The 27,929-nt window shown below is 39.3% G+C and overlaps 1 protein-coding gene across 5 annotated transcripts in view; it reads left to right on the top strand.

Annotated features, from left to right (window-relative positions):
• Positions 1 to 27,495, top strand: part of SHPRH (SNF2 histone linker PHD RING helicase) — an 84,252-nt gene extending 56,757 nt beyond the window's left edge. For 3 of the 5 annotated variants that reach the window (XM_029944603.1, XM_029944604.1, XM_029944607.1), the window contains 6 exons: positions 2,189 to 2,377; positions 18,758 to 18,850; positions 19,632 to 19,718; positions 20,466 to 20,644; positions 24,335 to 24,415; positions 25,481 to 27,495. In XM_029944603.1, the coding sequence (XP_029800463.1) occupies positions 2,189 to 2,377; positions 18,758 to 18,850; positions 19,632 to 19,718; positions 20,466 to 20,644; positions 24,335 to 24,415; positions 25,481 to 25,577 (726 nt within the window). In that variant the 3' untranslated portion in view covers positions 25,578 to 27,495. Of the gene's footprint in view, positions 1 to 2,188; positions 2,378 to 18,757; positions 18,851 to 19,631; positions 19,719 to 20,465; positions 20,645 to 24,334; positions 24,416 to 25,480 lie in introns of those variants that run through there. The other 2 variants (XM_029944605.1, XM_029944606.1) reach the window with 2 other exon arrangements.
• The last annotated feature ends 434 nt before the right edge of the window (positions 27,496 to 27,929 follow it).

Here is a 27,929-nt window from a genome sequence, read left to right as displayed (position 1 = left end):
ACAGAATTGGAAGCAGGCTCCAGGCTCTGAGCTAGCTGTCAGCACAGAGCGTGACGTGGGGCTTGAACCCACGAACAGTGAGATCATGACCTGAGCTGAAGCTGGACGCTTAACTGACTGAGCCACCCAGGCGCCCCTGTTACTTTTAGTTTTGATGAATTCATGCAACTGGAATGAACCAGAAATTTTGTTTAATGTATGTCTTAAATATTTCCAGTTTTTAAAATGCTTTCATATACATTATGTCATTAATTTTAGTACAACCCATATTGTAGTATAACCCATATTTCCTACACTTAGGTGAACATTCTAGTTGTAACAAGAGTAACAAGACTTTACTTTTTTTATCTCTGTTCCCAGTCACAGTCTTAGGAAATCTAGATCCTTTTTAGCTTCCCAGTTCCTCTTCCCCTCCTACTTTGCAGAATCCGCCAGGGAAACTGGCAAACACCCCTGGCGCCATTGCCATTGTCTCGTCTTGGGTTTGGGCAAGGCCAGTCAGCTTCCAGTCCCTCCTGAGGCCCCAGTGCCAGGTGTCTCTGGTTTCTCCTCATTTGCAGATGTAGATGAGATTTTCCTGTTCAGCTTGTTCTGCGAAGGTCTCCTGAGCAGGTTCTCTCCAGTGGAGGAAGTGCCCCTGACCCGCACTGGCCCTGAAGGCACACAGGTAGAGCAGCGCACTGCTGTGTCTACAGAAATGCTCATGAAACAGCTCCTTAATTTTACCGCAGCCTCACCTCCCGCCGACCGGCACGTGTGCTCGAGAGCCCATGTGCGGCCGAACATCGGCATGAGCAGCATCAGCAACTAAAGCCCCAATCAGCTCCTCCCCTTCGCAAAACTTATATTACAAACAAGTGGATATGCCTCATTTTTCTCTTCCCTGAGTGTGAATTCTTTTCTAAGGGACTTCTTTGTCCTGCCAAGTGCCTCAGGTGGGCCCAGCCGTGCACCTTCTTTCCATGCGCGTCCATACGTGTCCAAACCCTAGGAAAATACAGCTTGGTGCTTAGGGACCTAGTCACTCATAACACCACTCAGTTGTTGTTGTTGTTGTTTACCAGGGGGAGAAAGTTAAGTAATTTCAGGACTGATCCCTCCCCTAAAACCAATACGCGTCTGCATCCCGCATTGCCAAACCCGGGGTGTCTCCAGGGTGTATTCCAAGAGTCAGAGTCATTGTACTTTACTTGAAGTAGGACAAAGGGGTTTCAAAAATGTGTTTTTATTTATTTATTATGGGTTTTTTTAATGCATCCAGAACCACTTTTATTTTATTTTTTAAATATTTTATTTCTTTTGGAGAGAGTGCAAGTGGAGAGGGGCAGAGAGAGAGAGAAAGGGACAGAAGATCTGAAGCAGTCTCTGCACTGACAGCAGAGAGCCAGACGTGAGGCTTGAACTCATGAGCTGCAACATCACGACCTACAAGATCACAACCTGAGCCAAAGTTAGACGCTCAACTGACTGAGCCACCCAGGTGCCCCCCAGAACAGCTTTTAAAATAAATCTGAGATACTAGCCTGTCTCATTTTAAATATAATGAATACTGTAACATGTGAAGATGTAAATCCATTTAATGAGTTATATAGAATATACTGATGATGATATTATCTCCAAGTTAATGTTGTTCTCAGTCCTTCCGTTATATCTGCTGTTACAGTGCTAAAAGAGTAATTTGCAGAGGCGCCTGTGTGGCTCAGATGGTTAAGTGTCCAACCTTGACTCAGGTCATAATCTCACAGCTTGTAAATTCAAGCCCCATGTCAGGCTCTATGCTGACAGCTCAGAGCCTAGAGCCTGCTTCCAATTCTGTGTCTCCTTCTCTATGCTCCTCTTCCACTCACACTCCGTTTCTCTCAAAAATAAATAAACATTTAAAAAGAAATTTTTAAGAGTAATTTGCATTCTTCCCAAATACTGAAATGAGAACACCAACATAGAAAATAATGAGGACTAGCTATTATGCTCACAGTGTGAGTGGAACTAAAGGCTATGAAAGCTTATTCTAGTTTGACTAAAAAATAGTTAATTTTAACGTACAACTTAGCTTTTATGACTTAAAGAATATTGTCATAAAACATTTAGGGAGTGAAATGACTTCCTTCTTCTTTTACTATGGTTATAGATTGGAAGGCATCTTTGATAGCATCTCACTGAAGGATGTTCGATGTGTTTTCTTTTTCAGTGGGCAGTACTGACCTGCGGACACTGTTTCTGCAATGAATGCATTGCAATTATTATTGAGCAGTACAGCGTGGGGTCTCACAGGAGCTCCATTAAGTGTGCCATCTGCCGCCAGACCACATCTCATAAAGAAATCTCCTACGTCTTCACCTCCGAGAAAGCCAGCCAGGAAGAGGACATCCCTGTGAAGGTAAAGGAGGTTAAGACATGTAGAAGCACAGAGCAATAGAGTAGGAATCAGTCTCTAGCAGTGAGAGCATCAAAATCAGAACAAGGCTGGCACGGCGAGTATGTGGAGACCACCCTTCCTGTTTGTAGGAACACTGCCTCAAAGCCCCAGCTCCACCATCGTTACGTTCTGTGTGACAGGAACACAGGAACCCTTTTTCCAACACGGCTAGCCATAGTCAGGTCCACTGTGGCAAAAAGGTAACATTAAAATTTTAGTTCCCCATCATCTTTGATAACATTTCTGTCTACGACAAACAGAGCTCTGGTTAAATTAGAGATTTACTTAAAGAAAGCTTCTTCCTCATTCTTTCATTCACCCTAAATAGCAGGGAAAAGGGATGAGCCCAAACTAATTGGAGGAAAAAATACAGTGGTTACTAAAATTAATGCTGTCACAAGAAAGAGATAGTATACTTTTTTTTTTTTTATGTTTATTTACTTATTTTGAGGAGGTGGGGTGGGCAGAGAGGGAGAGAGAGAATCCCAAGGCAGGCTCCGGGCTCAGCACCAGGCTTGATCCCACATCCCTTGATTTTGGGAGCCTGTCTTAGGGGCTCATTCATGACTTGAGCCAAAATCAGGAGTCAGATGCTTAACCAACTGAGCCCTCAGGTGTCCCAAGAGAGAGAATATACTTTTAAATGACATGGATTGGTATTTCATGGTAGAGCCAAAACTTGGCTTTATTTTCCTAATTTTTCCCATTCTTCATTCACATTTTTAAGAAAATGACTAGAATTTGAAATCCAAATAGGATCTGTACTTGGATTTTCTGTCTAAGTGACATCTATTTAGTGACAAACCTTTATTAGAATTCTTTGTTCTTTGTCTTCTTAAACATGCTTTTTTTCCTTACTAACCAAATTTAGACAAAAAACAAATCAATATATGATTTTAGGGAATATAGGTCTGAAGGAGTAGTTTGAGAGTTAAAAATCCTTACTTTTTTTTTATTTTAACATTTATTTTTGAGACAGAGAGAGACAGACAGGCAGAATGTGAGCAGGCAAGGGGCAGAGAGAGAGGGAGACACAGAATCCAAAGCAGGCTGCAGGCTCTGAGCTGTGAGCACAGAGCCCGATATGGGGTGCAAACTCAAAAACCATGAGATCGTGACCTGAGCTGAAGTCAGACACTTAACCGACTGAGCCATCCAGGTGCCCCTAAAAATCCTTATATTTAAGAATTGTATTTTTTGAGGAAAATTAACTTCAAGTTGAAACTATCAGGAGTTAGGCAAGTGTTAGGACTCCCTCTCCTGAGAAAAGTGTGGTTGACTTAAAGAATGTGTAAATGTTGTTTATTCCTACTGTTATTTGAGTAAAACCTGAAAATGTCAATCACATTGCTCTCTAGTGTGTTGAGATAAACAGAATCCTTAAGTTGAAATGAACATCCTTTCATTCATTCATTCATTTATTCCATACATGTTTATTGGTTATATAGTGTGTGTCAGGCAGTGTGCTGGGCCTCACTGATACAACATGCACTCCTGAGTAAAACAGACGTGATTGCTGTCCCCGTGGACTGTACAGGTTGGCAATTTTGGGGAAGGAATTTTTGTTGGAGCAGGAAGCACAGACAGTACATAAATAATTACTATATTAGAATTGTGATAAGCCCTGCGAAAGAAAATCAAACCTGGCTCCTCTGAGGGAGTGACAGTTAAGTAGATGTCTAAAGGATGAATGAATTAACCCAGCTGGGGTGAGGAGAAAAGTGAACGAGTGGGGAGGAGGCTGCGTGGAAATCCCTGAGACAAGAAAGAACTCAGTGGAACTCAATGGCTGCGGTGTAGAAGGCACAGGAGACAATGGGATGAAATGAGTCTGGAAACCAAAAGGGCCAAATGCTGAATATTTGAGAATTTTCCTTTCATATAAACAGAAAGGTATTACATGTTATAAGCAGAGAAGTATCCTGATTAGATTTGAGTCTTTAAAAGATCCCTTCCTGGTCACCTAGGTGGCTCAGTCAGCTGGGCATCTGACTCCGGCTCAGGTCATGACCTCATGGTTTGTGAGTTTGAGCCCCTCCGTCAGGCTCTATACTGACAGCTCGGAGCCGGGAGCCTGGAGCCTGCTTCAGAGTCGGTCTCTCCCTCTCTTTCTGCTCCTCCCCCACTCATGCGCATGCTCTCTCTTTTTCTCTCTCAGGGATACTTAAACATTAAAAAAGTAAAAAAATAAGAGATCCCTTCCTTGCAGCGTGGAAATTAGATTAGCAGGATAGAAAAGAAGGGGAAAACGTTGGAGAGACCAGTTCAGGAGGCCAGAGCTGTAGTGATAGTGGCTTTGCTTAGGTTCCGGTCATGGAGAGAGAAGCGGATCTAGTCAGGAGATAATTAAAGTAAGGTTGAATAGATAGAATGCTGCAGGGGCTGATGAAGCAGATTTTGTAGGTGACCCCCTGGTTTCTGAAGTGAAAAATTAGGTGGAAAATAGTATAGTTACCAGTAAAAAGTATTTGGAAGAAGGTACATTTAAACATACTGTCTTTGAAATGCCTAAGATACCCAAGTACAACTATGCAGCAAAGTACTGCTGTGTGGAGCAGGAGATTGAAAATTCAGAGTCATTAGCAGAAGTGATGTTTGAAGCCAGAAGTGAATGGGATTACTCAAGGAAAGTCAGACCAGGTTCTTAGGACTCCAGGGCTCTTTAAAATTTTTTTAACATTTATTCTCTCTCTTTTTTTTTTTTGAGAAACCCAGTGTGAATGGGGGAGAGGCAGAAAGAGAGAGAGAGAGAGAGAGAGAGGGAGGGAGGGAGGGAAAGTCAGAATTCGAAGCAGGCTCCAGGCTCTGAGCTGTTAGCACAGAGCACAGTGTGGGGCTCGAACCCACGGACTGTGAGATCATGACTTGAGATCATGACCTGAGCTGAAATTGGTCAGGCTGAGCCACCCAGGCGTCCCTCTAAGGCTCTTTACAGGTTGAATAAAAGAGGAAGAGCTGGGGGCCCAGGCTCCTGAGGAGAGTGCTGCCGGCAGAGGCCACAGGAGAACCACTTCGGTGACGAGGCAGTCACCAGCTGTATCAGGGATGTTGAGGTGGCTCACCTACACTGGGGACCGTTTTGGCTGATGAGCGTCATTGATAACTTCAGAAGGCGCTCTTTCCCTGGGAATGTAGAGGCAGAAAGCAGATTGGGAGGGAATGAGGAGTGAATAAGAAATGAGTAATAGAGAAAATGTGCAGATATTTTCTAATAAATTTAGCTTTGAAGGAGAAAAGAAAGAATTGTAACCAGCAGAAGATACAAAGTGCGGAAGGGGGGTTTGTGGCAAGAGGGAGGAGGCTGTTTTGTCTTAGTGTCTTTTTTTTTTAAGATAAAGGTTCTTGAGTATGTTTAATCTCTGGCAAAGTAGGATAGTTTGAAGATATAGGAGAGAGAAGGGATGATCTGCAATGTAAGTTTCTTGAAAAGACAGTGTTGACATAAAAAGAAAGTGGAAATTCCACTGAAATCAAATAACAGTGAGGTTGGGCTGCTGAGCAGACAAACCCATAAGAGCACGTGTCAGCGGATGGGATTTTTTTAGTCGTTTCAGAAAGGACAGGCATTCAGTACTCCAGGTGTGGCTGCAGAAGCGGGTGACCCAGGTGAGGTGGAGGAGAGAAGGTGCCAGAAGATGAAGTGGTCAGGCTTGAATGTTGAAGGGGTTGTCCCCATGGGCAGTGTACCCTGCCCTGAGCTGAGGTATGGACTTAACGATTTTGAGATAGGCACCAGAATCCTTTCGTGAGTGAGAGCTAGTGTTCAGGAAATGATGGCAGCAACTGGGCCTCATGAGGCCTAAAAGAGTGGAAATTTTTATAAAAATGAGAAATAATGATCTGAAACCTGCATCGGGGACCAGAGGATACCAGTGCTCGTAGTGCAAGGAATATGAAAGAACGGATGTCTCCATCAAGAGGCCTGCTGAGCTAGCGGTGTGCTCAGAGGCCAGTGGGTTCTAATTAAAGCAAGGAAGTGGATAGCAACATTTCCACAAAAGGTTAAAAGTGTAGAAGCGTTTGTTGACCATAAAGCACTCATCCCTGGGGAACCACCAGAGTTTGGGAATAGAAAGAGACGAGGGAGGGTGGGGAGTGGGAGGGAATGCAGAGCAGGATGGGAGTAAGAGAACGGGCCCGCTGCGTGAAGAGAGGATCATGACATAAAGGGGTCACGTAGCCCTGACCCTCGTGAGTCCCTGGATGAATGTGTATTTTTAAACCGAATGCCAAAGGGTTACTGACTAAAGAGGAAAGTGGTTTATGGTGCAATCTGATGACCAGTTCTGAGGCATTTGATGGTTAGACCTGATCTTCCTTCCCACCCAAAGAACTGCTTTCTTCCCAGGTTCCCTCTCTCCCTTACTTCCCAATCCTACAGTTTCCTTCTCCTTCCCTTAAAAATAGTCTTTCTGACCCCTTCTTTCTCTTCTAATTCTTCCTTTGGCCTTAGGCGTCTTAAAACCACAGATGGAGTTTGTGGCTGCTGACCCTTAGATAAAAGCGTTCATCACAGTGTAAGGAATGAGTGTGAGAAAGAAGTGCTGTGTCAGGCTTCGTGCCGTGAAGTTTAGGAAGTGACTGCTCTCGCTACCAGTAAACAGCACGGCCTCTATGAAACTGAGTCATCGAGCCCATCAAACCCAAACACCTGTTGGTTTTATGGCACCTTTCCTAGATCCACAGGAAAGAGATCAAGGCAGTTACATTTGCTGTCCTGTTGGGACAGGAAGATCAGTGTACAAATGCTGTTTATTATGCTCAGACCTCTTCCTGTCTTACCTAGGTACTGATGAACACACGAATTAAGCATCTTATAAAAAGTTATAAGAGTACAGAATTTACTAAAGTTCATTTTTCTTGTATCATAGATGCATAAGGACTGTGTTCCCTCTTTATTAAACACATGACTGAATATTGGACCTGTTACTGCTTGCAGGTTTTGCTTCTCACTACCTTTTCTGTCACTGTGTGTCTGCCACTTCTGCTGCCTGGCCCCTTTTCTTTTCTCTGCCCTCCTGTCTGCCACCCTCTCTTTGAAGCATCTACCTATTGTTTCCTCAGACTCACTGCGTCTGAAACCAGCCTGCTAAGTAGTCACAGTTGAGGGAGTAATCATATATAAAATAAAGATGTCTGTGTAAATGATGATGGCATTCTTCTGAAGTTTTGTAAATATTACAGCAAACTATTGCTAAACTTAGGCATTTTTTATTGTGGATTATTAAATCTCTGATGCTGAGAAGTATTTTTTTTATTTCATTGAAATGTTTGTATTATCTGAAATGTTTATTTCACTCTAAGTATTCATGTCCAGACTCTCAAACAGAGCAAACAATATATCATACATACTGCTTAATCATGAAACTGGTCTTGGACAAAACATATTTGGAAAACAAAAATACTATTAAATAATGTGACTTTTTTTCTATTTCTATTTCACAATATAAGGAATCCATTTGATGGACCATAGAAATAAACTGAATCACAGTGTTCCCTTTAGTAGATGCACTTAAGTTAAAGACTGTATCTACCCTAATGGCTGTGTGACAGTATTCCTAAATGACCCTTGGAACCTACTGGGCATTTCACAAAGTAAACAAAATTCCCCTTGCAAGTTCTGACAACTGCCAGGCATTCTGGATGGTGAAGTAGGCTTCCTGGCAGAACATATGCCCCACGTGGCATGTTCCCTGTGTTCTAAGTTTGGAGAGGTTTCATACAAAGCATTTTTGTCAGTGGAAACCCTGTCCCTATGATGGACAAGGTTCTTATGTCATAAGAAGTTTCTGCCCAGGAGAAAATACGCTACATGGGTATAGCCACAGCAAAAGAGCCTTCTCACCATCCTGCACAGGTGCACAACTGTTTTATCTTCTCAAACGTTTGAGTGTCTCATAACTGGCCTGCTTCTTAAAAGAAAGATGTTTTTATCCTGCCCCATTCCCATTGAAATTTTAACTCGTTAGATCTGGAGTTTGGTCCAGGAATCTGCATTCTTAACAAGTAAACTTATTGAAAGTAGAGATTTCTTTACACTGCCTCTTTGTAGAGAAAACGAAAATAACTGTATTTCTGCATTCAGACTCCCAGAGAATTTTAGCAGTACCATGTGTGAAGCTGTATGTGTAGAATTCTGTTGTTTCTTTTCTTTTTTTGAGGGAGAGAGAGCATGTGTCAGTGGGGGAGAGGTAGAGGGAGCCAGAGAAAGAGAATCTGAAGCAGGCTCCACACCCAGCACAGAGCCCGAAACCTGACATAGGGCTTGATCCCCATGACTGTAGATCACGACCTGAGCTGAAATCAAGAGTTGGACACTTAACTGACTGAGCCACCTAGGCACCCCTCTTTTCTTTAAGTTTTTGTTCAGTTGATTCAAGGGTGATTTGTGAAATCTGTCTTATACTTCCTAAATATAATTAGACATCTGGATGAGAAAAAACTGATTCCAGAATTCCGTCTGATCCTAACATAATTTGATGAATATAATCCACAAGCAATTGTATTTCAATACACTTACCTAAATATTCTTATATAAGAGACTTATATATGAACATATACAAGTAATTTTAGAATGCATTTGTGGATTTTTGTTAGAAAATGTCATGAGAAAGTACAATTATGATCATAAAAGATAATTTATCTTTCCTGGCCAAATTAGCACATGTAATTCTAAACTGTGAGTCTCATGTTAAAGTTAGCAATAGCTTGCAAACATCAAGCACACAATAGAGACTTGTAAGACACAAACTCTAAATTATCTTCATGAAATTACTGTTCTGCAAAACTTACACTTTGCAGGGTATGTGCTTCCTTAAAATGTGGAAAGGACATTGCTAATGAGGTAGGTACTTTGTTTTATTCACTACTATATCCCCAGCATCTCGAACAATGCCTGGTATGTAACTGGTACTAAGTATGAACATGGATAGTGTCATGGATAGATAGATGGATGGACAGAAAGGTGGACATAAACAGTTGAGTAGTATCTACATATAATATCCCTAAAAGCCTTTGAATACAACAAAATTATTAAGTTTGTTTTAAATGTTTATTTTGGAGGGGTGGGAGAGCATGAGCAGAGGAGGGGCAGAGAAAGAGGAGGACAGAGGAGGCTCTGGAGCGGGCTCTGTTCTGGCAATAGAGAGCCCAACACGGGGCTCAAACTCATGAACTGTGAGATTGTGACCTGGGCCAAAGTCGAATACTTAACCAACTCAGCCACCTGGGAGCCCCCAAATTTTTAACTTTTTTTGCAGTTGCTAACCTATCTCTTTGAAATCCTTATGCAAAGTGTTTAAAGGAACAGAATGGTATTTTGTTGGCCTACTGCACTTGTAAGATTTCCCACAGCATAGGTGATGTTTCCATTGAACTTTATTGTAATATGTGAATGCTTGAAGAACCCAACATTTGCCCCAGACATATGCTTGAGAAACACTACTACTTCATGAGACCAATCAGACCAAATTATATCTGTCACTACCAGCATGGGTCTTTACCATGGTGAACAGGTGCAGACAGAAATAAAACAATGTTAACTGATCTTACTCAGCAGAAACTACTATGGACAGCACAGGCGCAAACAGTTAGCTCTCTTTAAAAAAGAAAAGTCCAGAATAAAAGTACTCAAAGTCAGGCAATACCAAGACAGAAATGACTCTCTGAATATTCAAGTTATTTGCAAGTTACAAGCCCATCATGGAAACCTAAAGAAAAAAATGTATTATTTGTCACCATGTTATAGTCCTACTTGGTCATATTCCTTATTAGAGAACATAGTTCTCTTTTGTGGGTGGTAGGGAGTGGCTAGGCTGTATAAATTTATCTTCTTTAAAGTGATGTTTTTCGGTCAGATGAAATCTTTAAACATCTCTAATCTCAAGACCTTTGGCTCTTGTATGTAGAATGTTTTAAAGATTGCAAAAATCAACCCATATAATAACTTAAAGATGAAAATAAAATCTGTGCTCTGTTTCAGATGTGATTGTCTCAATTCTCCCAAAGCTGAAACTGCTCATCTGTGGCAGATAGCACGGGTTAGGCATCCGTTTGACCCTGGATCAGGGAGAGGCACTGCGGGTACGGAGCATGCGCCTTAGAGTAGTACTCCCAGAACTCAGAGAGCCAGTCCCCGTGGAGAAACACAGTGCTCTCATGCTGTGGAGTGAACAAGTTAAAAAAAGTGCCAGAATTACAGGCCTTCTGTCCAGCCTCCTAGATCTCTTGTCCATCTGTAAGAAATAAGGTTAGAAAAGAGAAAAATAAATTCAGAGTCAAATGGAATGACACACAATGAAAAGTAATGCTGTCCTCCATCCTCCCTTCTGCGCTGTACCACGACGATCAGTTTCTATTGTTAGTTTAAAGATCACCTATATGATTTCCAGTAATACACATAGATTTTGTTTCTTAAAATACTATCGGCAGTATGTGCTGTCTTCTCACTTTAAAATGTACAGAAATTAGTGCATCTCCTCCTTCCCCTTTCTGTCTTTTTTCTCTCTTCCACATCCTAAGTTTTGTTACTGGTATCATTTTATGTGATGTTTATAGCATATACTTTTTATTACCTGATTTTAGACATGTATTCCATATCTATAGAAAGTCAGTAAATAGTGAACAATATTTTCTCTGTAGAATCAGGTAGAGTGATTGAAGACATGTGGAAGGGAATATAATTCTAATCCTGTAGATTTAAACTTTTCAAAAGAAAAAAATTCCAGGAACCCCAGTCTAGTGGAACTTCGAACTTTTTTCTAGAAAGCTTCCTTAATTTCTATGTCAACTTCATCTGGCACCAATATCTTTGTACTCTTCAATATTCTTTTTTTCACTGTGCTGTCCTGCTTCAAAGAAATTTTAGAATAATGAGTGTATGAATGGCAAATTTCAAAAAACGACTTCATTTTTGCCTTCACTGTAGAGTGGTAAGTGACTGACAGCCCCTTTGATGTAAGACATGATTTGAAATGTTTCACATAATCTAGTGTGTATATATTTCACATATATGAAATACATATAATACATGTAAAATCTCTAAAGATATGGCCTGTGTGTTGACATAAAGTCTCTAAATATGAATATTCTAATATTTGATGAAAAATAAGACTGAGTACATTCCTCATCTCCACTGCTTTTACTTTATTCTGACAGTCTTCAGGACTCTTTAGCCCTTAATCCTACCAATGGAGCGAACCATGACCATGAGAATCCATAGATATTGCAGGAAAAAAGTGGGAGATGAATGTGGACAGATTAAGTAAATATAGAAACTAGAAGTGCTCAAGAGGAAAAGGATAGACTGGTAACAAAGGACTATAATATAAAACAATAATAACTCTCCAGTCATAGAACACTAGTTTTATTTATAGAAATCAAGTGTAAGTAGCACTTGGCTGGGGTAGTAGGGAGATCTCATATCTATTCTTCTCCTTTCCCACCTTCCCTAAATAAGGATTCTCAGCAATAGGAAGTGGACATGAAAGGAATAGACTAAAGCCAACCACTGCAAATCTTCTACACCACACTCAAGAATGTTAGCTATTGTTCCCTCCTTTTTCTCCCACAGTAAGACTTCAGAGAATGAAAAGCAGTATTTCACTCTAAGAATGACTTGGTGAGATATTTAGTCCCATTCTGGAGGGAAGGGGTTGATCAGAATCTAAATCTACTACTTGATTGTTACTATTAGAATTCTTTTGGGGCGCCTGGGTGGGTTTGACTTTAGCTTAGGTCATGATCTCATAGTTCGTGAGTTCGAGCCCTGCGTCAGCCTCTGTGCTAACATCTCGAAACTGGATTCTGTGTCTCCCTCTCTCTCTGCCTCTTCCCTGCTCACATTATCTCTCAAAAATAAACAGTTAAAAAAAAAAAAAAAGGAATTCTTTCAATCTAGTCAATATATGAAAAAGAAACAAAAGTGAGTTTTCCATCTTAACACATTTAACTAATTTTAATTCAAACATTAGGTTCTCAGAATTTTACAGGAACTTCAGACTATAGGGCTACCTACCTCCAATGAAGTTTAATTCTGTGATGAAAATAAGCTAGTTGCACCTACCTAGAGTAGAGAAGAGGGAGGGATATTTTTGATCTCTAGTTATGCCACTAGACAGCCTAAGCCAGACTTCATAAGAACGTAGTCTTTGTTGGGACGCCTGAGTGGCTCAGTTGGTTACACAGCTGACTTTGGCTCAGATCATGATCTCATAGTTCGTGAGTTTGAGCCCTACATCGGGCTCTGTGGTGACAGCTCAGAGCCTGGAGCCTGCTTCGGATTCTGTGTCTCCCTCTCTCTGCCCCTCCCCCACTCACACTCTGTCTCTCTCTGTCTCTCTCTCTCTTTCTCAAAAATAAATAAATATTAAAAAATAAATAAGAAATAGTCTTTGTTGACCTTTGGTGCAGATGGGTAACTGGTATTTTTTGTTGCCTTGACTTCCTACCCAAATGTCTAGAGCTTTTAACTTCACAGTTTATTTTCCAGAAAGTGAAAGTCTTGCTGTATATATAGCTTAGAGACCTTATTTGATTTTTGTTGATTAAATTATAAGCAAGGGAGCAAAGATTTTCATAAAGAACATTTTGTGATTCTTTTGCTATAAAGAAGGAAAATTCCACCCTTTTTCTAAACTAATTATTATAATACTCTTGGCTGCTTATCTCATGAGTGGAATCCCAGGAGAGAGGTACTGACTTGATCTGACTGGTGACACTTTATATATCTCCCATCCTGGCTCTCCAGTTGACCTTAGCCCTAGAGCCTTAGGGAGAGCAACCATGAAGATACAGCCAAGGGAAGGCAGAGGACAGATGATGTGTCTTTACTCCAAAGCTGGGCCTTTATCACTGATGTTTCAGAAACTTGAAGAAAAGCCAAGCATTGATCACAAAGTCAGTTTGGTAGTTTGTATCTGGAAAAACAGAAGAAACTATTAAGAAAGGATGAGAGTGAGTAAAGGGACAAGAATTTCATAAGAGGACAAAGGAGCTTATAATTAAATGCAACTTTATTAACTTAATATATTAAGTGTTCTAGGGGCCCTTGAGTGGCTCAGTAGGTTAAGCATCCGACTTCAGCTCAGGTCATGATCTCACGGTTCGTTGGGTTTGAGCCCCAAGTTAGGCTCTGTGCTGACAGCTCAGAGCCTGGAGCCTGCTTCTGATTCTGTATCTCCCTCTCTCTCTAACCCTCCCCCATTCACACTCTGTGTGTATCTCTCTCACAAAAATAAATAAACGTTAAAAAACATTTTTTAAGTGATCTAGTAGTATTGTGGAATTTCTATCTCCATGTACTCTCCTCATGAGTATATATCATTCTAGCCTATTTTTGCATCTGTTTATTAACTAATATAGCTAAAAAAATAAACCAAGTTGGATTGAGGCTACCATTTTACCTGTCTTGAGAATATTCATACTTTGCTACTTTGGTAGCACCTTGCATAGGGATAGATTGGTGTCCACATTTCCTCATCCTTATCTCTTGTGCCTCTTCTGTGATCCCTTCCGCCTTGCATGTCATATAACCCATCCCCTTCCTGTTTTTACCTTTTTTAACAAAGAGATATAATTTCTGTAGCTGTGGCCACATTGAATAGTCTTCTCAGAAACTGACAGATTTGAGCCAAAGTTCACTTACGCAGTTAAGGTAGAAAAACTAAAAAGAGTAGTAGAGGGTGCCTGGGTCGCCCAGCCAGTTAAGCATCTGACTTTGCCTCAGGGTGTTCGTGGGTTTGAGCTCTGCATCGGGCTCTGTGCTGGTAGCTCCAAGCTTGGACCCTGCTTTGGATTCTCTCTCTCTCTCTGTCTCTCTCTGCCCATCCCCCATTCATGTTCTGTCTGTCTGTCTCTCTCAAAAATAAACATTATAAAAAAATAGAGTAGTGGAGTAGGTGTAGTGCTCATTAAGATAGTATAGTAAACCATTCACTTAAATTGCACCTAGGCCAAACCAGCAGTATAAACGCATCATCATTTTTGTTTTTCTCTATATTCTGTAACTTGCATTAAACTGTGTATTTGGGAGAGTAAGAGAGTGTATCTTTTGATCTTTGTATATTCAGCACCTAATACAGTTCTTGGCATTTTGTTGAATAAATAAATGAATGATTTGGATAATCCAATATGAACTGACTTTAAATGTCGGAGGGACTTGAGTGATGAGTAAAATGCAGAAGAAAGTCTGCCCTATCTCTTTGTTCACTTCCATTGACTTAGCTCTAAGAACAACCATGGTCTTTCCAGTATTATTTTGGGACTCTTACTTTTTCATTTGGAAGTAAAAAAGCACAAGCAGGAAAGAGAAGAAAGTTCATGAATCAGGGAATAATGCGGTAGAAATCTAAGATTCTAAAGATTGAAAATAAAAGCCTACTGGGGTTGCCAGCTTTATTAACCTCTCCTGCAGCTCCTGATAGTTTAGTTAAAAAAAAAAAATTAGTGTTTATTAGCCTGTATATAATGAAATGGTACCACCCTCCAATTGCTGGCTTCCTTTTTAGACCAGGTCCAGTGATTTCATTACCTAGTATCATCATCATCCACCTAGAGTCTGCTTTGTGCTCGATCAAACCCCCCTGTCTTTCATGTCTGCTCTTGTCTGAGTCTCTAGCTAGTATAGGTGGGAAAGATAGAGGTTAATCACAAGATTTGATTTGCCTATTGTTGATCACTCTGAATCAATAAAAAATACATTGGGAGTTTTAAATTTTATTCTAACCCCCCTTTAATTTAATTTTATTTTTTTACTCAGCATATTTGGGATTGAGAAGCCTAAATGTAAATGTTATTACTATTATTAATATTATTATTTTACATTAAATAAGCTGATTGTATACTGTTTACAAAGGATCATGCCAGGCTCTAGGTGATATAAAAGTAAGTGCTGTTTGGTCCTTGTCTTCAAACAATATATTGACTGATGACTGACAAGTGTACTACACTCTGAGATATGATATATTACATGAAATCATACGAGATAGAACCATGACAGCAGCACCTGGCTGGTTCGGCAGTAGAGCACGTGACTCATAATCTCGAGATGATTAGGTCAAACCCCTCATTGGGCATGGAACCTACTTAAAATAAAATAAAAAAATAAAAAAAGATAGAACCATGACAGGGTAATTAATTGAGGAAAAAGCTCCTCTTCTCCAAATAAAAGTAAACGTCAAGTGCAGAAGAACCTAATGGATAAATCAAAGAACACCTAGTTTTTAAATCCAGTTATCATCCTGAAACATTTGTGAGTTACTGTAACTAATATGTATTAATATAGCACTTTTTCTGACAGTGCATTTAACACAACTGTGAACTACATACAGAGAGGTCAGAAAACATCTGCAATGTAAATTTAGCATGTACAGTATGTGAGAGGTCATATAAATCAGCAAGAAATGAAAACTTAGGTTTCTTTCCTAATTGGCAAAGTATATGAATACAGTTCACAGACGAGGAAGTCTAGATAGCCAAGTAATGGTATTCAGATTCACCCGTGGGAAATGCAGACTAGATGAAAATTAGACCCCTCATGGCACCTATCAGACTGACAAAAAATTAAGTTTTCACAAGCGTACAAAGAAGGAAGCATTTTTAACTGTTGGTAGTTAAAACTTCCAGCATTTTTAGAGAAGAATTTGATATACCAAAATCTACCAAAATCCAAGTATCTAATAAGTTCTGTGAGCCTCTAACCAACAATTCTACTTTAATGTGCCTGTCCAAATAAATTGTTGTACCCAAAATGTTGTATAGCCATTGAGGTCAGGCAGATATAAAGGTCCTGTGTGAACAAATTGCTAAGATACAATGTTAAATGAAAAGGCCATTTTATAAAACATATTTACAAATATTTCAGAAGATGTCTGCATTTTTATGTAGGCCTAAGAAGGTCTAAATTATCTTAAATGTGTCTAAATTGGGATGCCTGGGTGGCTCAGTCGGTTAAGCATCCAACTTCAACTCAGGTCATGATCTCACAGTCAGTGGGTTCAAGCCCAGCATTGAGCTCTGTGCTGACAGCTCAGAGCCTGGAGCCTATCTTTGGATTCTGTGTCTCCCTCTCTCTCTGCCCCTCCCCTGCTCGCTCACTCTCTCTCTCTCTCTCTCAATAAAATAAAGACATTAAAAAAATTTGTTTTAACAAATAAATAAATATAATGTGTCTATATTTCTAAAATCTAGTAAGTAAGTTAGAAACCAGATCCCTATCTAACTTCTATTCAGTTTTTTTCCTACAGTTTATTGTCTTTCTCTGTTAACTTTTTAGATCAGTAATCCTTCATTGTGCATCGTATTCTCTTCATTTAGCAACAAATTAGGAATTGTCATTAAAATAAACTCAACATATCCTCTTGTAACTTGAGGCAGCATTTTTAATGACCATTTATGATAAATGTCTCCAAGTAATCTAAAACATTAATCTTTCTTGTCTCAACGGAAACTGCCTTAGCATATTGGCCTCACATAAGGATTCGCATTTACTGGATTTGTTTTTTTTTTTTTTTTAATTATTCAGGGCCTGCATGCTCAAACCAAGACCTGCCAGTCTATTGGGCCACCCACTTCTTCCTCCATTGTTCTCATTGTCAGTAGCCACTGTCTGTCCATCTGGAAGAAAAAGGTGTTAAGGCAACTTCACTCCCCGTGTAGGTTTTTGCCAAGCAGAGCTTTGGGTTTCTGAGACTTCCTTATTATTCTTCTTTCATAGTGGAAGTCACTGGACTAGGACCAGATGGTTCCATGCTGTGACATTTGCAAGACTCATTGAGCGCTGCCATTGAACTGGCCAAACTTTGATCAAAGCAGATATTCTGGTCTTTTTCTTCAGAGAGTTAGCACTCTAGTTTGGAACGTTGCTTATAGATTATTCTGTTTTCTTTTGAACTTTTCATAAAAAGCAGCTTAATAGATGGAAGGTTTTATAGTTATCATGGTATTTCACTTGAAAATGTTTTTGAAAATGAGACCTTGCAAGGATATGGGTGTTTCTGTCTAAGCTCGTTAAACAGTCACTTTATGCTGATTTCCTGTTTTCTCTTATTTCAGATCATTTTGCTCTTATTTAAGACAACTTTTAAGCTGAAACAGATCCCTTATATTTTTTAACCCTTTAAGTTTAATTGACAGTCTGCAGATTTTTAAGTATAATTGAAAATATGCATGTGTAGACTTGGGATTTCAATAATAGAATTTTAAAACTTCTTCCATAATTCTATCTAGCTAACTTAAAAATCCTATGCCTTTCTTTCTTGTTTTGTTCACATATTTTACCTTTGAGTGTCTCTGTGTAAAAGTGGCAAGTGGAGTCAGTTTGACAAGAGGAGCGCTGCTGTGGGAAGATTTTTACTTCTCGGTTAGGTCTGCATTCCTGTGCAGTTATCTGTGTCATTATGGTGCTCATATTTAATGTCTTAGAAAGATGATAAGGTATTGAGTGCTCTTTGCCACGTTTGAGTTAAATGTTATACATGTATTTTCTCATGGAACCATCAAAACAGTCTTTGGAAATAGATAAAATTATCCCTTCTTGACAGATGATGAAACTATGGCTTAGAAAGATTAGCCTGTATAACTGGCAAGATGCAGAACTGGCTGTTGAATTTGTCTCATTCAAAATCCCATGCCCTTCATTTCTTCATGTCATGCATTTTCCAGAGCATTCCAGGATGAGAAGTTTCTCTATGACGGCCACAAAAACACTGGATCCTTTCCTCATTTTATTTCTTCTTCTTCTTCTTCTTTTTTTTTTTTTTTTTTTTTGCATTTTCATACTTTTACGATGGAAATGGTTATGAAAGACACAGAAACTACTTGTTGAGTGTTTATCTGGCTTTGTAGAAATCTGCTGCTGTCCAGGTGGCTGTCATTTGTACCTCCGTCCCTATCCTTTGTAAATTCCCTTGCAAAAAGGATTCTTCACAGTTTGCTTACATCAGAATTTTGATTCATTGTATTGTTAACATTTCTAATGCCATGGGATCAGAAGTAAAGAATGTTTTCAATATAAATTCTGCTTATCTAAAATAACAAAATCTTGCAACTACAAAACCTAACCACTTTAACCTAAGAATCTTTTCTTCAAGGTCAGATCACTGTGTGACTTTCTGGTGTATTTCGTATTCTGATTTTCTTTGGGTGTAAATTCTGTAACTTCTACAATTTGAGGCTAAAGAAAAGTTGTAGCAAATACAAAATAAAGAAGAGTAAACTCATATCTGATAGTTTGTTTTGATGCACCTGTAGTTTTGGTAATAAAAGCGTATCGTATTGGTTTTCCTTTCTGTTTTAAACTAGATTTAATTTGGCAGTGACGTGTTTTCTTCTTTGCGTTCAAAGGGCAGCCACTCTACAAAAGTGGAAGCTGTGGTCAGAACTCTGATGCGAATCCAGCATAGAGACCCGGGGGCTAAAGCCCTTGTCTTCTCAACGGTGAGTCGCCGTGTTCCTCCTGGGTCGTGGCCCACGCTGCCTTTCTGACTCGCATCGGCTTGTATCTGAGAGGCCATGCTTCGTGTTTCCCCTCATGTAGTAGAGATGTAGAATTACTGTTAGATTTCCCTGTTCGTGGTTGGTTTTTTTTTAATATGTCCATAAGATTGAATTATTTTTAGAGGAATTTGGTGATGCTTCCCAAGGCAATTCCTACAGCCACATGTCCTGTTAATGTTTTGTGGGGATTTTCTAATACTAATATTTTAAAAATTGGAACCTATAACCTTGAAAGTCTCATTTCACAAATGAAATTGGTTGGGTAAGAAAAAAAAATCGACTCAATAAAATTTTGAGATTTGAAACCCCCCTTTGTAAAGAGCATTCATACTGTTCTTCCTTTCTGATCTCTAAGGATTAAATTTCTGCCTGCTGCTCATTAAAAAATGTATACACTGGGTAAAAATGGTAGTTTTCATTTCTAAATGGTAAGCAACCACATCATTAAGCACTCCATTATTTATTTTCTATTATTTCTCTTTATCTTCCTTCAGTTCCCAGACAGTCGTGTTTTTACGTTGTCTTTAACCAGCATTTGATCTCAAAACAAACACTACCATTCTGATAGAACTAAATAATATTCATGGTTCTACATATGAAGAGTTTTTTTTCCCCTTAATTCTGAGGTACAAAAATTAGGTTCATTTAGTCCCTTTTCAACTCCTTTTTATGGGAAAGCTATGTGTAAATATTTGTTTTCGTATTGTGTTATGTTTTCTAGTGGCAAGACGTATTAGACATTATCTCAAAAGCTCTCACTGACAACAACATGGAGTTTGCTCAGATCAGTCGTGTTAAGACATTTCAGGTATGTCGAGATTTTATTTGCGTCTGGGGAGGCGGGAATATAGTTGCAAATTTAAACTGCTGTTAACTAGCCTACCTTCACTTATTGTCTTGTGTGAGGGTTTGAGTTATTGATTATGAAATTACCATTCAAGAGTAAAATGGAGAAACTGTAATTAATTTTCAATCTACTCAGTTATACCTGTAGCGAGATCTTTCGGCTTTCTTTTTTAAGATCCTCTGACTTGATGGCTTTAATAGAGGAAGAGACGGCCTGTGATTCACCCTTTGAATGGACAGGACCGTCATGCCAGGATTAGGTTCTCAAGACACTGTGTTAGGCAAAGCTACATGGCTAAAGTCCTTACATTACACTCCGCACAACGACACGCGCACAGCCTAAGAGGCAAAAAAAGAAAAGATCCAAGGGAAAATGTAGCAGATTCATGCCTCTGACCTCATCGTCCCTCTTAACATTCCTTCTCTCTCTTTCCTCCAAGCTCATCTAGTTTAATCTGCATCCGTCACATACTTACAGCTTGTGCCTCCCCTGTATCATAATGAACAAGAGGGCTTGGGGATACTTTTCCTCATGAAGTCAAGCAACAAGTTTACATTTTTAAAATTGGTAACTTTACATTTACACTTCTTAATTATGACATTGCACAATGACCTGGATACCGCTAGGCTTCTTTAATATGAGCTATAATATACCACTCTTTTTTTTAAGTGATGCAGCTAAAATTTAAATGTACTTTTCTTTTTTTAGGAGAACCTCTCAGCATTTAAACATGATCCCCAAATCAATATTTTGCTGCTGCCCCTGCACACAGGTTCTAACGGATTAACTATCATTGAAGCAACTCATGTTCTCTTGGTGGAGCCCATATTGAACCCTGCCCACGAGCTTCAGGCCATTGGGAGGGTGCACCGAATCGGACAGACCAAGTAAGGACTTAACGTAACATCACTCACTTCTGCTTCAAGTTTCTGAGATACAAATCAGTGTTTAAGTTCTCCATTTATGTTCATTAGAACCTATTCATTTTTAATAACGTCCTTATGTATTATATTTTCAAGTATTATTATATGAGCAACAGACCTTTTGAGATTTCCATCCCTCCCTCCTTAAGCAAATCCCAAATTCTCCCAGATTTTTGTCTGCAAACTCTACCCTGATCACTTTACCAAAATAGTTTCTTAAAATATTTAAGACAGTTGCAGAGTTGAAGATATCCATTGTGACACTGAGAAAAATGTATTTTTGATCTAAAATAGCCTGTGTTTAAAAGAAGACAGATCTCATTCATGACTCCTTTTTAAATTCTTCCCCTTAGGGAAAGACAGTCCCTTAGGTCCACTCTAAGAGATAATTAGATTTATTTTAGACCCAAAGCAAACCTAATCGTGAATACTATGTAATATCTACTTTTATTCAAATATCAGAACAGAAAGTTATCCTTCACAAGACCACTTAGATGTGTTGCCTCCTTGATATTAGATGTCTTGACTGCATAGAAAAACCATCCTGAGTGCTCACTCAGTAAGTGTTGATTGAGCAGCAACTGTATGTCATACGTTGTTCTGGACACTGAACTGAGTAAGACATAACCTACTCCCCCAAGGAGATCTCTGTGTAGTACCAGAAACAGAAAATTTGACATATTGCAGTAGAGTGCAAAAATACAGTAGAAGTACTTCTGTGTAACAGAAGAAGGGGCTGATCCGTTGTGCCTTGAAAGTCAGGGAAGGCTTCATTGGTTGAGTCTTGAAGAAATAATTATGTCAAAGTTGGGCTAGAAAAGGGTGCTCACACAGCCAAAGAGAGCTGCACGCGCAGGAACACAGAGCAGAGGAGCCTCATGATATTCTAAGGACTGGAAGCAGTGTGGAATTGTGGGGTATAGCGCCTGTGAAGACGGGTGGCAGGAGATTGATCTCATATGCCCTACTCAGAGACCTGAAGGGCTCTGTAGGCAGTAGCCAAGAGAGCAAACGAGGACTTTTAATTTTCAGCAGGCAAGAAACATGTTCATCAAATAAACCTTTAGTAAAATATGGCAAAGTAACACAGCTGTAATAAATCCACGCTTGTTCCAAGAACTGTCAAGTATCATTTCAAATGCAGTTACGTCTTATTAGGTTGTGTTTTTGGTTTGTTTCTCCTTATACTTTTAAACATTGATTTCTCATCTTTTCAGTGTTTTCCAAGGCATAAACTAGACTCAGCTCAGATGTAAGGCCACAGTCTAAAAACGCCATTCATCAGTACCTGACAGTCTTACTTTGCTTCCCTAGTAAATAGATTTTTCCACTTTCTGAAGAGATGATCTTCAGTGTCTTCTGTATCTTCCTGCCCCCCAGCGATGGCAGTCTTGCCTCACATGTGAAAACCAGATCTGTCAGATTTGAAGCATCTCATCTTTCCATTCTGCCTGCATCAGTACTCACATGCCTCATTCAGTAAATTCTCATGAGCACCTTCTGTGGGCCAGGCGCTCTTCTAAGTATTTGAGATGCCCTTATGGAACTTAAATTCTAGTTATAAGACAGCCAGTCGGGAGATGGTAAACGATAAACAGAAGTAAAATATCTACTAAGTTAGGAGCTGGAAACGTAGAGGAGGGTAAGGAAGACCGAGAGGGCATTTGGCTGGGCAGGATGGCATGGGAGACTTGTAAGGAGAAGTTAACGTCTGAACAAAGAGTTGAAAGGGATGAGAAAGTCGTGCAGCTGTCATCGAGGGTAATATTCAAGTAGAAAGCACACTCCGTGCAAAGCAGCTAAGTCAGGAGTGTACCGGGTGCGTCTGAGGAATAGTGAGAAGTAGGAGATGAAGTCAGAGAGCTGGTAGGGGAGGCGATGGTCTGATTTAAGTGTAAGAGAGAATAGGATTTTATTTATTAACACACGCTTATCTAACAGAGAGGGGTTAAGTCGCTTGCCCAAGGTCACATAGCTAGCAGGAGTGGTGGCCAGTTTCAAACACAACTGCTCCGTGCCTGTAACACAACACCCGCTGCCTCTGCATCTCTGGTAGGACCCGTGTTTTGAGCGGTTTTGCTGCAAAGATCAGAGAAAAGGAAGAGTGTGAGATCAAGAGGGGTTTTTTGTTATTTTTGTTTTTTCCTTTCACATGGGAGAAATAAAAGAATGGTTCGTTAAAGAGAGAGAACCAACTAGTAAAGCAAGAGAGGAGAGTGTAGATCATGCTCAAGTGCAGGCCTTGGTCATTGTGGGGGTGGCAAGGCAGACTGGGGGTGTTTCCTCTGTAGCAGGAAGCACAGTATGTTCCCTCCCTTCTGTCTCAGTGGGAGCAGTGTCCCTTTCCTTTCAAAAGCCTGCCATTCTACTTGTCATGGATGTCATCCCTTTTCATATTCTCAAGGACACTCCTTGTAACACATGACCACATAAACATGTCTTAATATCACCCATCTGTAGAAACACTTCCCTACATTCCTCCTCCCTCCACTTCCTGACCCCTCTGCTGTCAGCCTTTCTGGTGGGGCTTTGGTCCTCACTGTGCCCCCGAAATGAGGTTTCATAATGCTGTTAATGACCTACTTTTTGCCAGTGGTCCCTGAGGGCTCTTTTTTTCTCATCTGTGCTTCCTAGATGGGTTCATCCAGTCCCAGAGCTCTCAAGTAGCATTTATGTGTGGATCACTCTCAGACATATGTCCCCAGTCCAGACATTCCCCTTCAGCTCCCATCTCGGACCTGCACACCCAGTTCCGCTGCTTCACACATCTCTGGACTCCACCCACCCCAAGCCCTCGCCGTTTTATTGTCTGCCTCTCTCATCTGTAGCCTCTCAGACCAGAGATCTTTAAGATTTGTCTCTTTGTCCACACATCCACACCATCACTGCCAGCTCTACCTGCCAGCTCTGTCTGGCCAGTTATTCCAAATCTTCTGCTACTTACTGTTCCCACTGGTCCAACCAGAGTACAGCCCACCCCCTTACCTGGACTCTTACAGAACTCCTTAACTTTTGCTACCTAAAAGTCCATCTCTCATGCAGGAGCCAAAGAGAGGTCTAAAGTATAAACGAGTACAAATGAAATTACCCAAAAGACCCACGGATGGCTTCCCCCTATAACCACAGTATAATCCAGATTCCTGCCATGTCCCTCCAGACCCCACACCATCTGGTCCCTGCCCACTTCTGCAGTCTCACTTGCACCCTCTACCCCTACGTTACTGTACACTTCCGCCACACCAGCCTTCTTTTGGCCCTACGGACATTTTAGGCTTGTTTCAAGCGTGTTTTAAGAGTTTTCATTCACCTGTTGTTTCTTCTGTTTGGATGCTCTTCCTGCTTCTCCTTTGCTGAGTGGCCTTCTTCCCATCGATCATGTTTCAACTCATATGTCTCAGCCGCCTCGTGGCATTATCTATACCATCTGATTTATGTGTTTATTGTGTGTCTCCCCTTGTTAGAATGTCAGTTCATGAAGACTAGTTTGTTTTATTCACTGCTGACCCCTCCCCCACCCGCCACCGCAGCACACAGATCAGTACCTGCCAGTCGGCACCAAGTGACTGATGAATGTCGTATGTAATATGTGAAGTCTTGTTTGCCCTGATTAGTTTTAAGACGATTTTAAACTTATCATTGTTATGTACCTTCTAGACCTACTATTGTACACAGATTCCTAATTAAGGCAACAATAGAAGAAAGAATGCAAGCCATGCTGAAAACTGCTGAGAAGAGGTAGGTAACGCTTTCTCCAAGCCAGTGGGCGTTTCCTGTTTCCATGAGGTTGTGTGAGTGTTTCGTCTTCTTCACTTAGATGACCACTTAGTCAACCAAAAACTATTCAGTGCAAATACTTTTTAAAAGCAAGATGAGACATTTTACCCATGTAAGCTTCCCCAGTTAATTGTCTGGGCATCCTATATTTGATTTAATTTATTAATAAAGATTGTATTGTATAAAAATATTTGAACTGTCCTACTTTTCTTTGCCATGTTGGATTACTTTTTACAGAAATCTATCTATGCCCCAGCCTTAGTCTGGTATCTGTGAAAGGAAACTTACAGTGTTGCTTTATACATCACTCATCTCATAGGAGGATCTGGACTTAAGGCTCAGCTGGGAATTGTGACTTTGTTTCCAAAGACACAACAGAATCAGAGAGACTAAAGTAGCCTTAATTTTAAAAACTTAACTTTAGAATTATACTGAGGTACTGTGCATAGCAAAGAGGCCATTTTAAATCAGAAATCTCCTTCCATCTGTGGTTTAATGCAAAGGGAAGAGTCTACCATGAAAGCTGTTTGCATCAGACATGAAGGTTTTGTGTTGATGTTGTTTCCATGTGTAGCAGAATTCAGTGATTATAGTTAAGCCACTTAAATGACATAGCAATTAGAAGAGCTGTTGAAATTCTCTTGAAATACACTAATTCTGTTGAAATACACTAACTTTGGATAGTAAGAAGGTAAATTGTAAGATGAGAGTCTTGGTAGCTTTTGGCATGGGTTTTATTTCTTTGTTTTATTAATCGTGGAGAGAAAAAGACATCATATAAAAAGCCTGAAGGTACTATACAGAAGTGTTCACTAATTTTGACAAGAAGTTATAATGATCCTTTACCAGCTTTCTCCTCAGAGTTTACAAACACTTATCAACAAATATGTTTTTATATTATAAGAATTTTATAGTTTTATCTTATTATGTCTTAGATTATTACAGGACTAGAGTGAAATATAAGACAAATGTAATCATTTATTCCTTGGTTTCTTTCTGACTCTACTCACTTGGAAAATCCTGCAGTCACACAAACTCGTCCGTGAAGCATTCAGAAGCCTCCGTCTTAACCTTGGCTGATCTGGCAGACCTGTTTACCAAAGAAACTGAAGAACTTGAATGAAGTCAACTTGATTCAATCCACAGACTTCAATGTATTTACATTTTTCATAGCTTATAGAGCAAGTTATAAGTAAAAAATCCAGTAGATGTCAGTAAACACTGTTCTTCACCGAATGAATTTTTCTTTTTTTTAGTTGTACAGTGTCCTAGTAGTTACTGAGTCCTTTCCAATATCTTGTTTCCAAAAGATCTATAAATATTTTTTACTTTTACACTCCTAATAAGACATTGATTTTTGTTCCAAAGAATATCTATATCTGATGAGGCAAGGGAATTAAGAGAGGTAACATATACTTTTCTTTTGACAAGATCAGTCTTAAAAGAGTTGGAGAAAGGGAGAAAGTAAACTGATCTAGTTTTATATGACCTAGTATATTTGACTATTTGACCCACATAAATCTCAGTTTTGGAAGGGCCTTCAGTATCTTTAGCACATGACTCACCAATATCTTGCTAGTAATATTTTAAGTACCTGGTGAATTATATTAACTCCTAGTTATTTGAGTAGTTTTAGACTATAACTCCATGCATAGTAACTTTACAATAATATAACTCCTAACAATAAGTTAATATTAGACCAGTATTTCTTTTCTCTGTATGTTGCTACTAAAAATTGAAACATTAAACACTTCTTATTTCTATGATGTGTTAGGTAGTGTCAATATAAGCAGTGAACTTTAAATAGCATTTTAAGTGTATTCATGTTACTGTAAAATTATCCCAACTGCTTTCTCTACTTTTAATTTTTCTTATTGTTAAGTTTTTACTTGTTTTAAGATCGTGTATCTGTAAATATTGCAAGTTTTATCATTTTAGTTTTTAATCATTATAACATGGAAAATCTGGTGGGGTTTTGTGGGGTTTTTTTAGTTTTGTTTTTTTTGTTTTTAATCATTATTATACTGATGTTTTGGGTTCTTTTCCTTTCCCATGTGCTTGGGTAACTAGACTTTTAACCACTAACTTTGTGATAATTTGTTATTTTATTTCACTAGGACTTCTCTCAAGGACTAGTATTTGATCTTTGGAACAAGAGAATGTCATATTTATATAAGCAAATAATTGCACCTGGTAACAGCTGAGTGTTTCTTCTTCTGTGAAGAATTAATGGACTTTGAAATCACTGAAGAACGAGTATCTTGTTTTATCCCAGCGATTTGATACAATACAAAGGTTCTTGTTTTGTTTTCTTTGAGCCTCAGAGTTTTAAGTGACCCTCAGGACTCATTAGCTCCTACTCAGCTGCCCAGAAAACTGTAATAGAAGTCTCCCTTATATCACATTTGTCCAAGAAGCTTTGGTGCTTAGTCAAGGTGCATTTTCTTATTCTAAGTTTATAAGGTGACATAATTCAACTGAAGGAAATACACACGCGTTTTTGGTGCTTATTCCTCAGTTGAAGGAAGATATGCATCGATTCTTTTTTATGAAATTAAACAAAACTATTATTTTTGTAGCTCTTTACATATTATAAAGAGCTTTCCTATACATTCACATTCAGCTTTAATTTGCCCAATAATCCTGTGAAGTTGATACAACTATTATCATTCCTGTTTTAAAGTTGGAGAACCAAGGTTCGGAAATACAGAGAACCATGCTTGGACACGTAGCAAGGACGCAGTGGAGCCCAGGTCCCCTGACTCCAAATCTCATGGTCTTTCTGCAAATCTCGTGTCATACTGAGAATCAGAAGGCCCGCGGTTGTAATTTAATGGTGAGCATGTTTCAGTATTTCTGTTTGTTTCCTAGTATTCCTTTTTGAGCTAAAGTTTTAGGGAAAACAATTTGATATGCTTCAATTTTGTACAAAAAGAAAAAATTATATATATAAATATACCTATCTGTATTAGATAAAAACTGTTCTTATTTATTTCTGTAAGATATCATTAATTAAATAAATATTTTAGTGGAAATTGAAATTTGGGGATTTATTAATTTCCGAGCCACAAAATATACAGTATGTTTGTTTTGGTCTCTCAACAAAAGATGTCAAAATTGTTTATCCTATAGAATTCCATATTTTATAGACATTTATTACTTCTTCAGAACAGTTGTTCAAAAGAAATACACATTTAATCCCCACATCTTCTTGGCCGCAAGCAAAGGGCTTTTGGCTTCCTTCTCTCATTTTATATTTTCTGAACTATCACTGTGCTCACAAATAATTGTTCTTACGTGGGTGCTGTACTCATGTACCAGAGACAAAAAATGAGATTGGCCCAATCCTTAAAGCTTAAACATATTTGGACCTGGGGAAAAATGAGTCAAAGTGAGCTTATTAGGACTGGAAAGACAGAGTGACATCCAGAGTAAAATACATGGGCCTAATTCCATAAGCATTTGCTTCAAACCC

Source organism: Suricata suricatta, chromosome 7, assembly GCF_006229205.1.
Source record: "Suricata suricatta isolate VVHF042 chromosome 7, meerkat_22Aug2017_6uvM2_HiC, whole genome shotgun sequence".
NCBI lineage: Eukaryota > Metazoa > Chordata > Mammalia > Carnivora > Herpestidae > Suricata > Suricata suricatta.
This window is presented reverse-complemented; position numbering and strand designations above follow the sequence as displayed.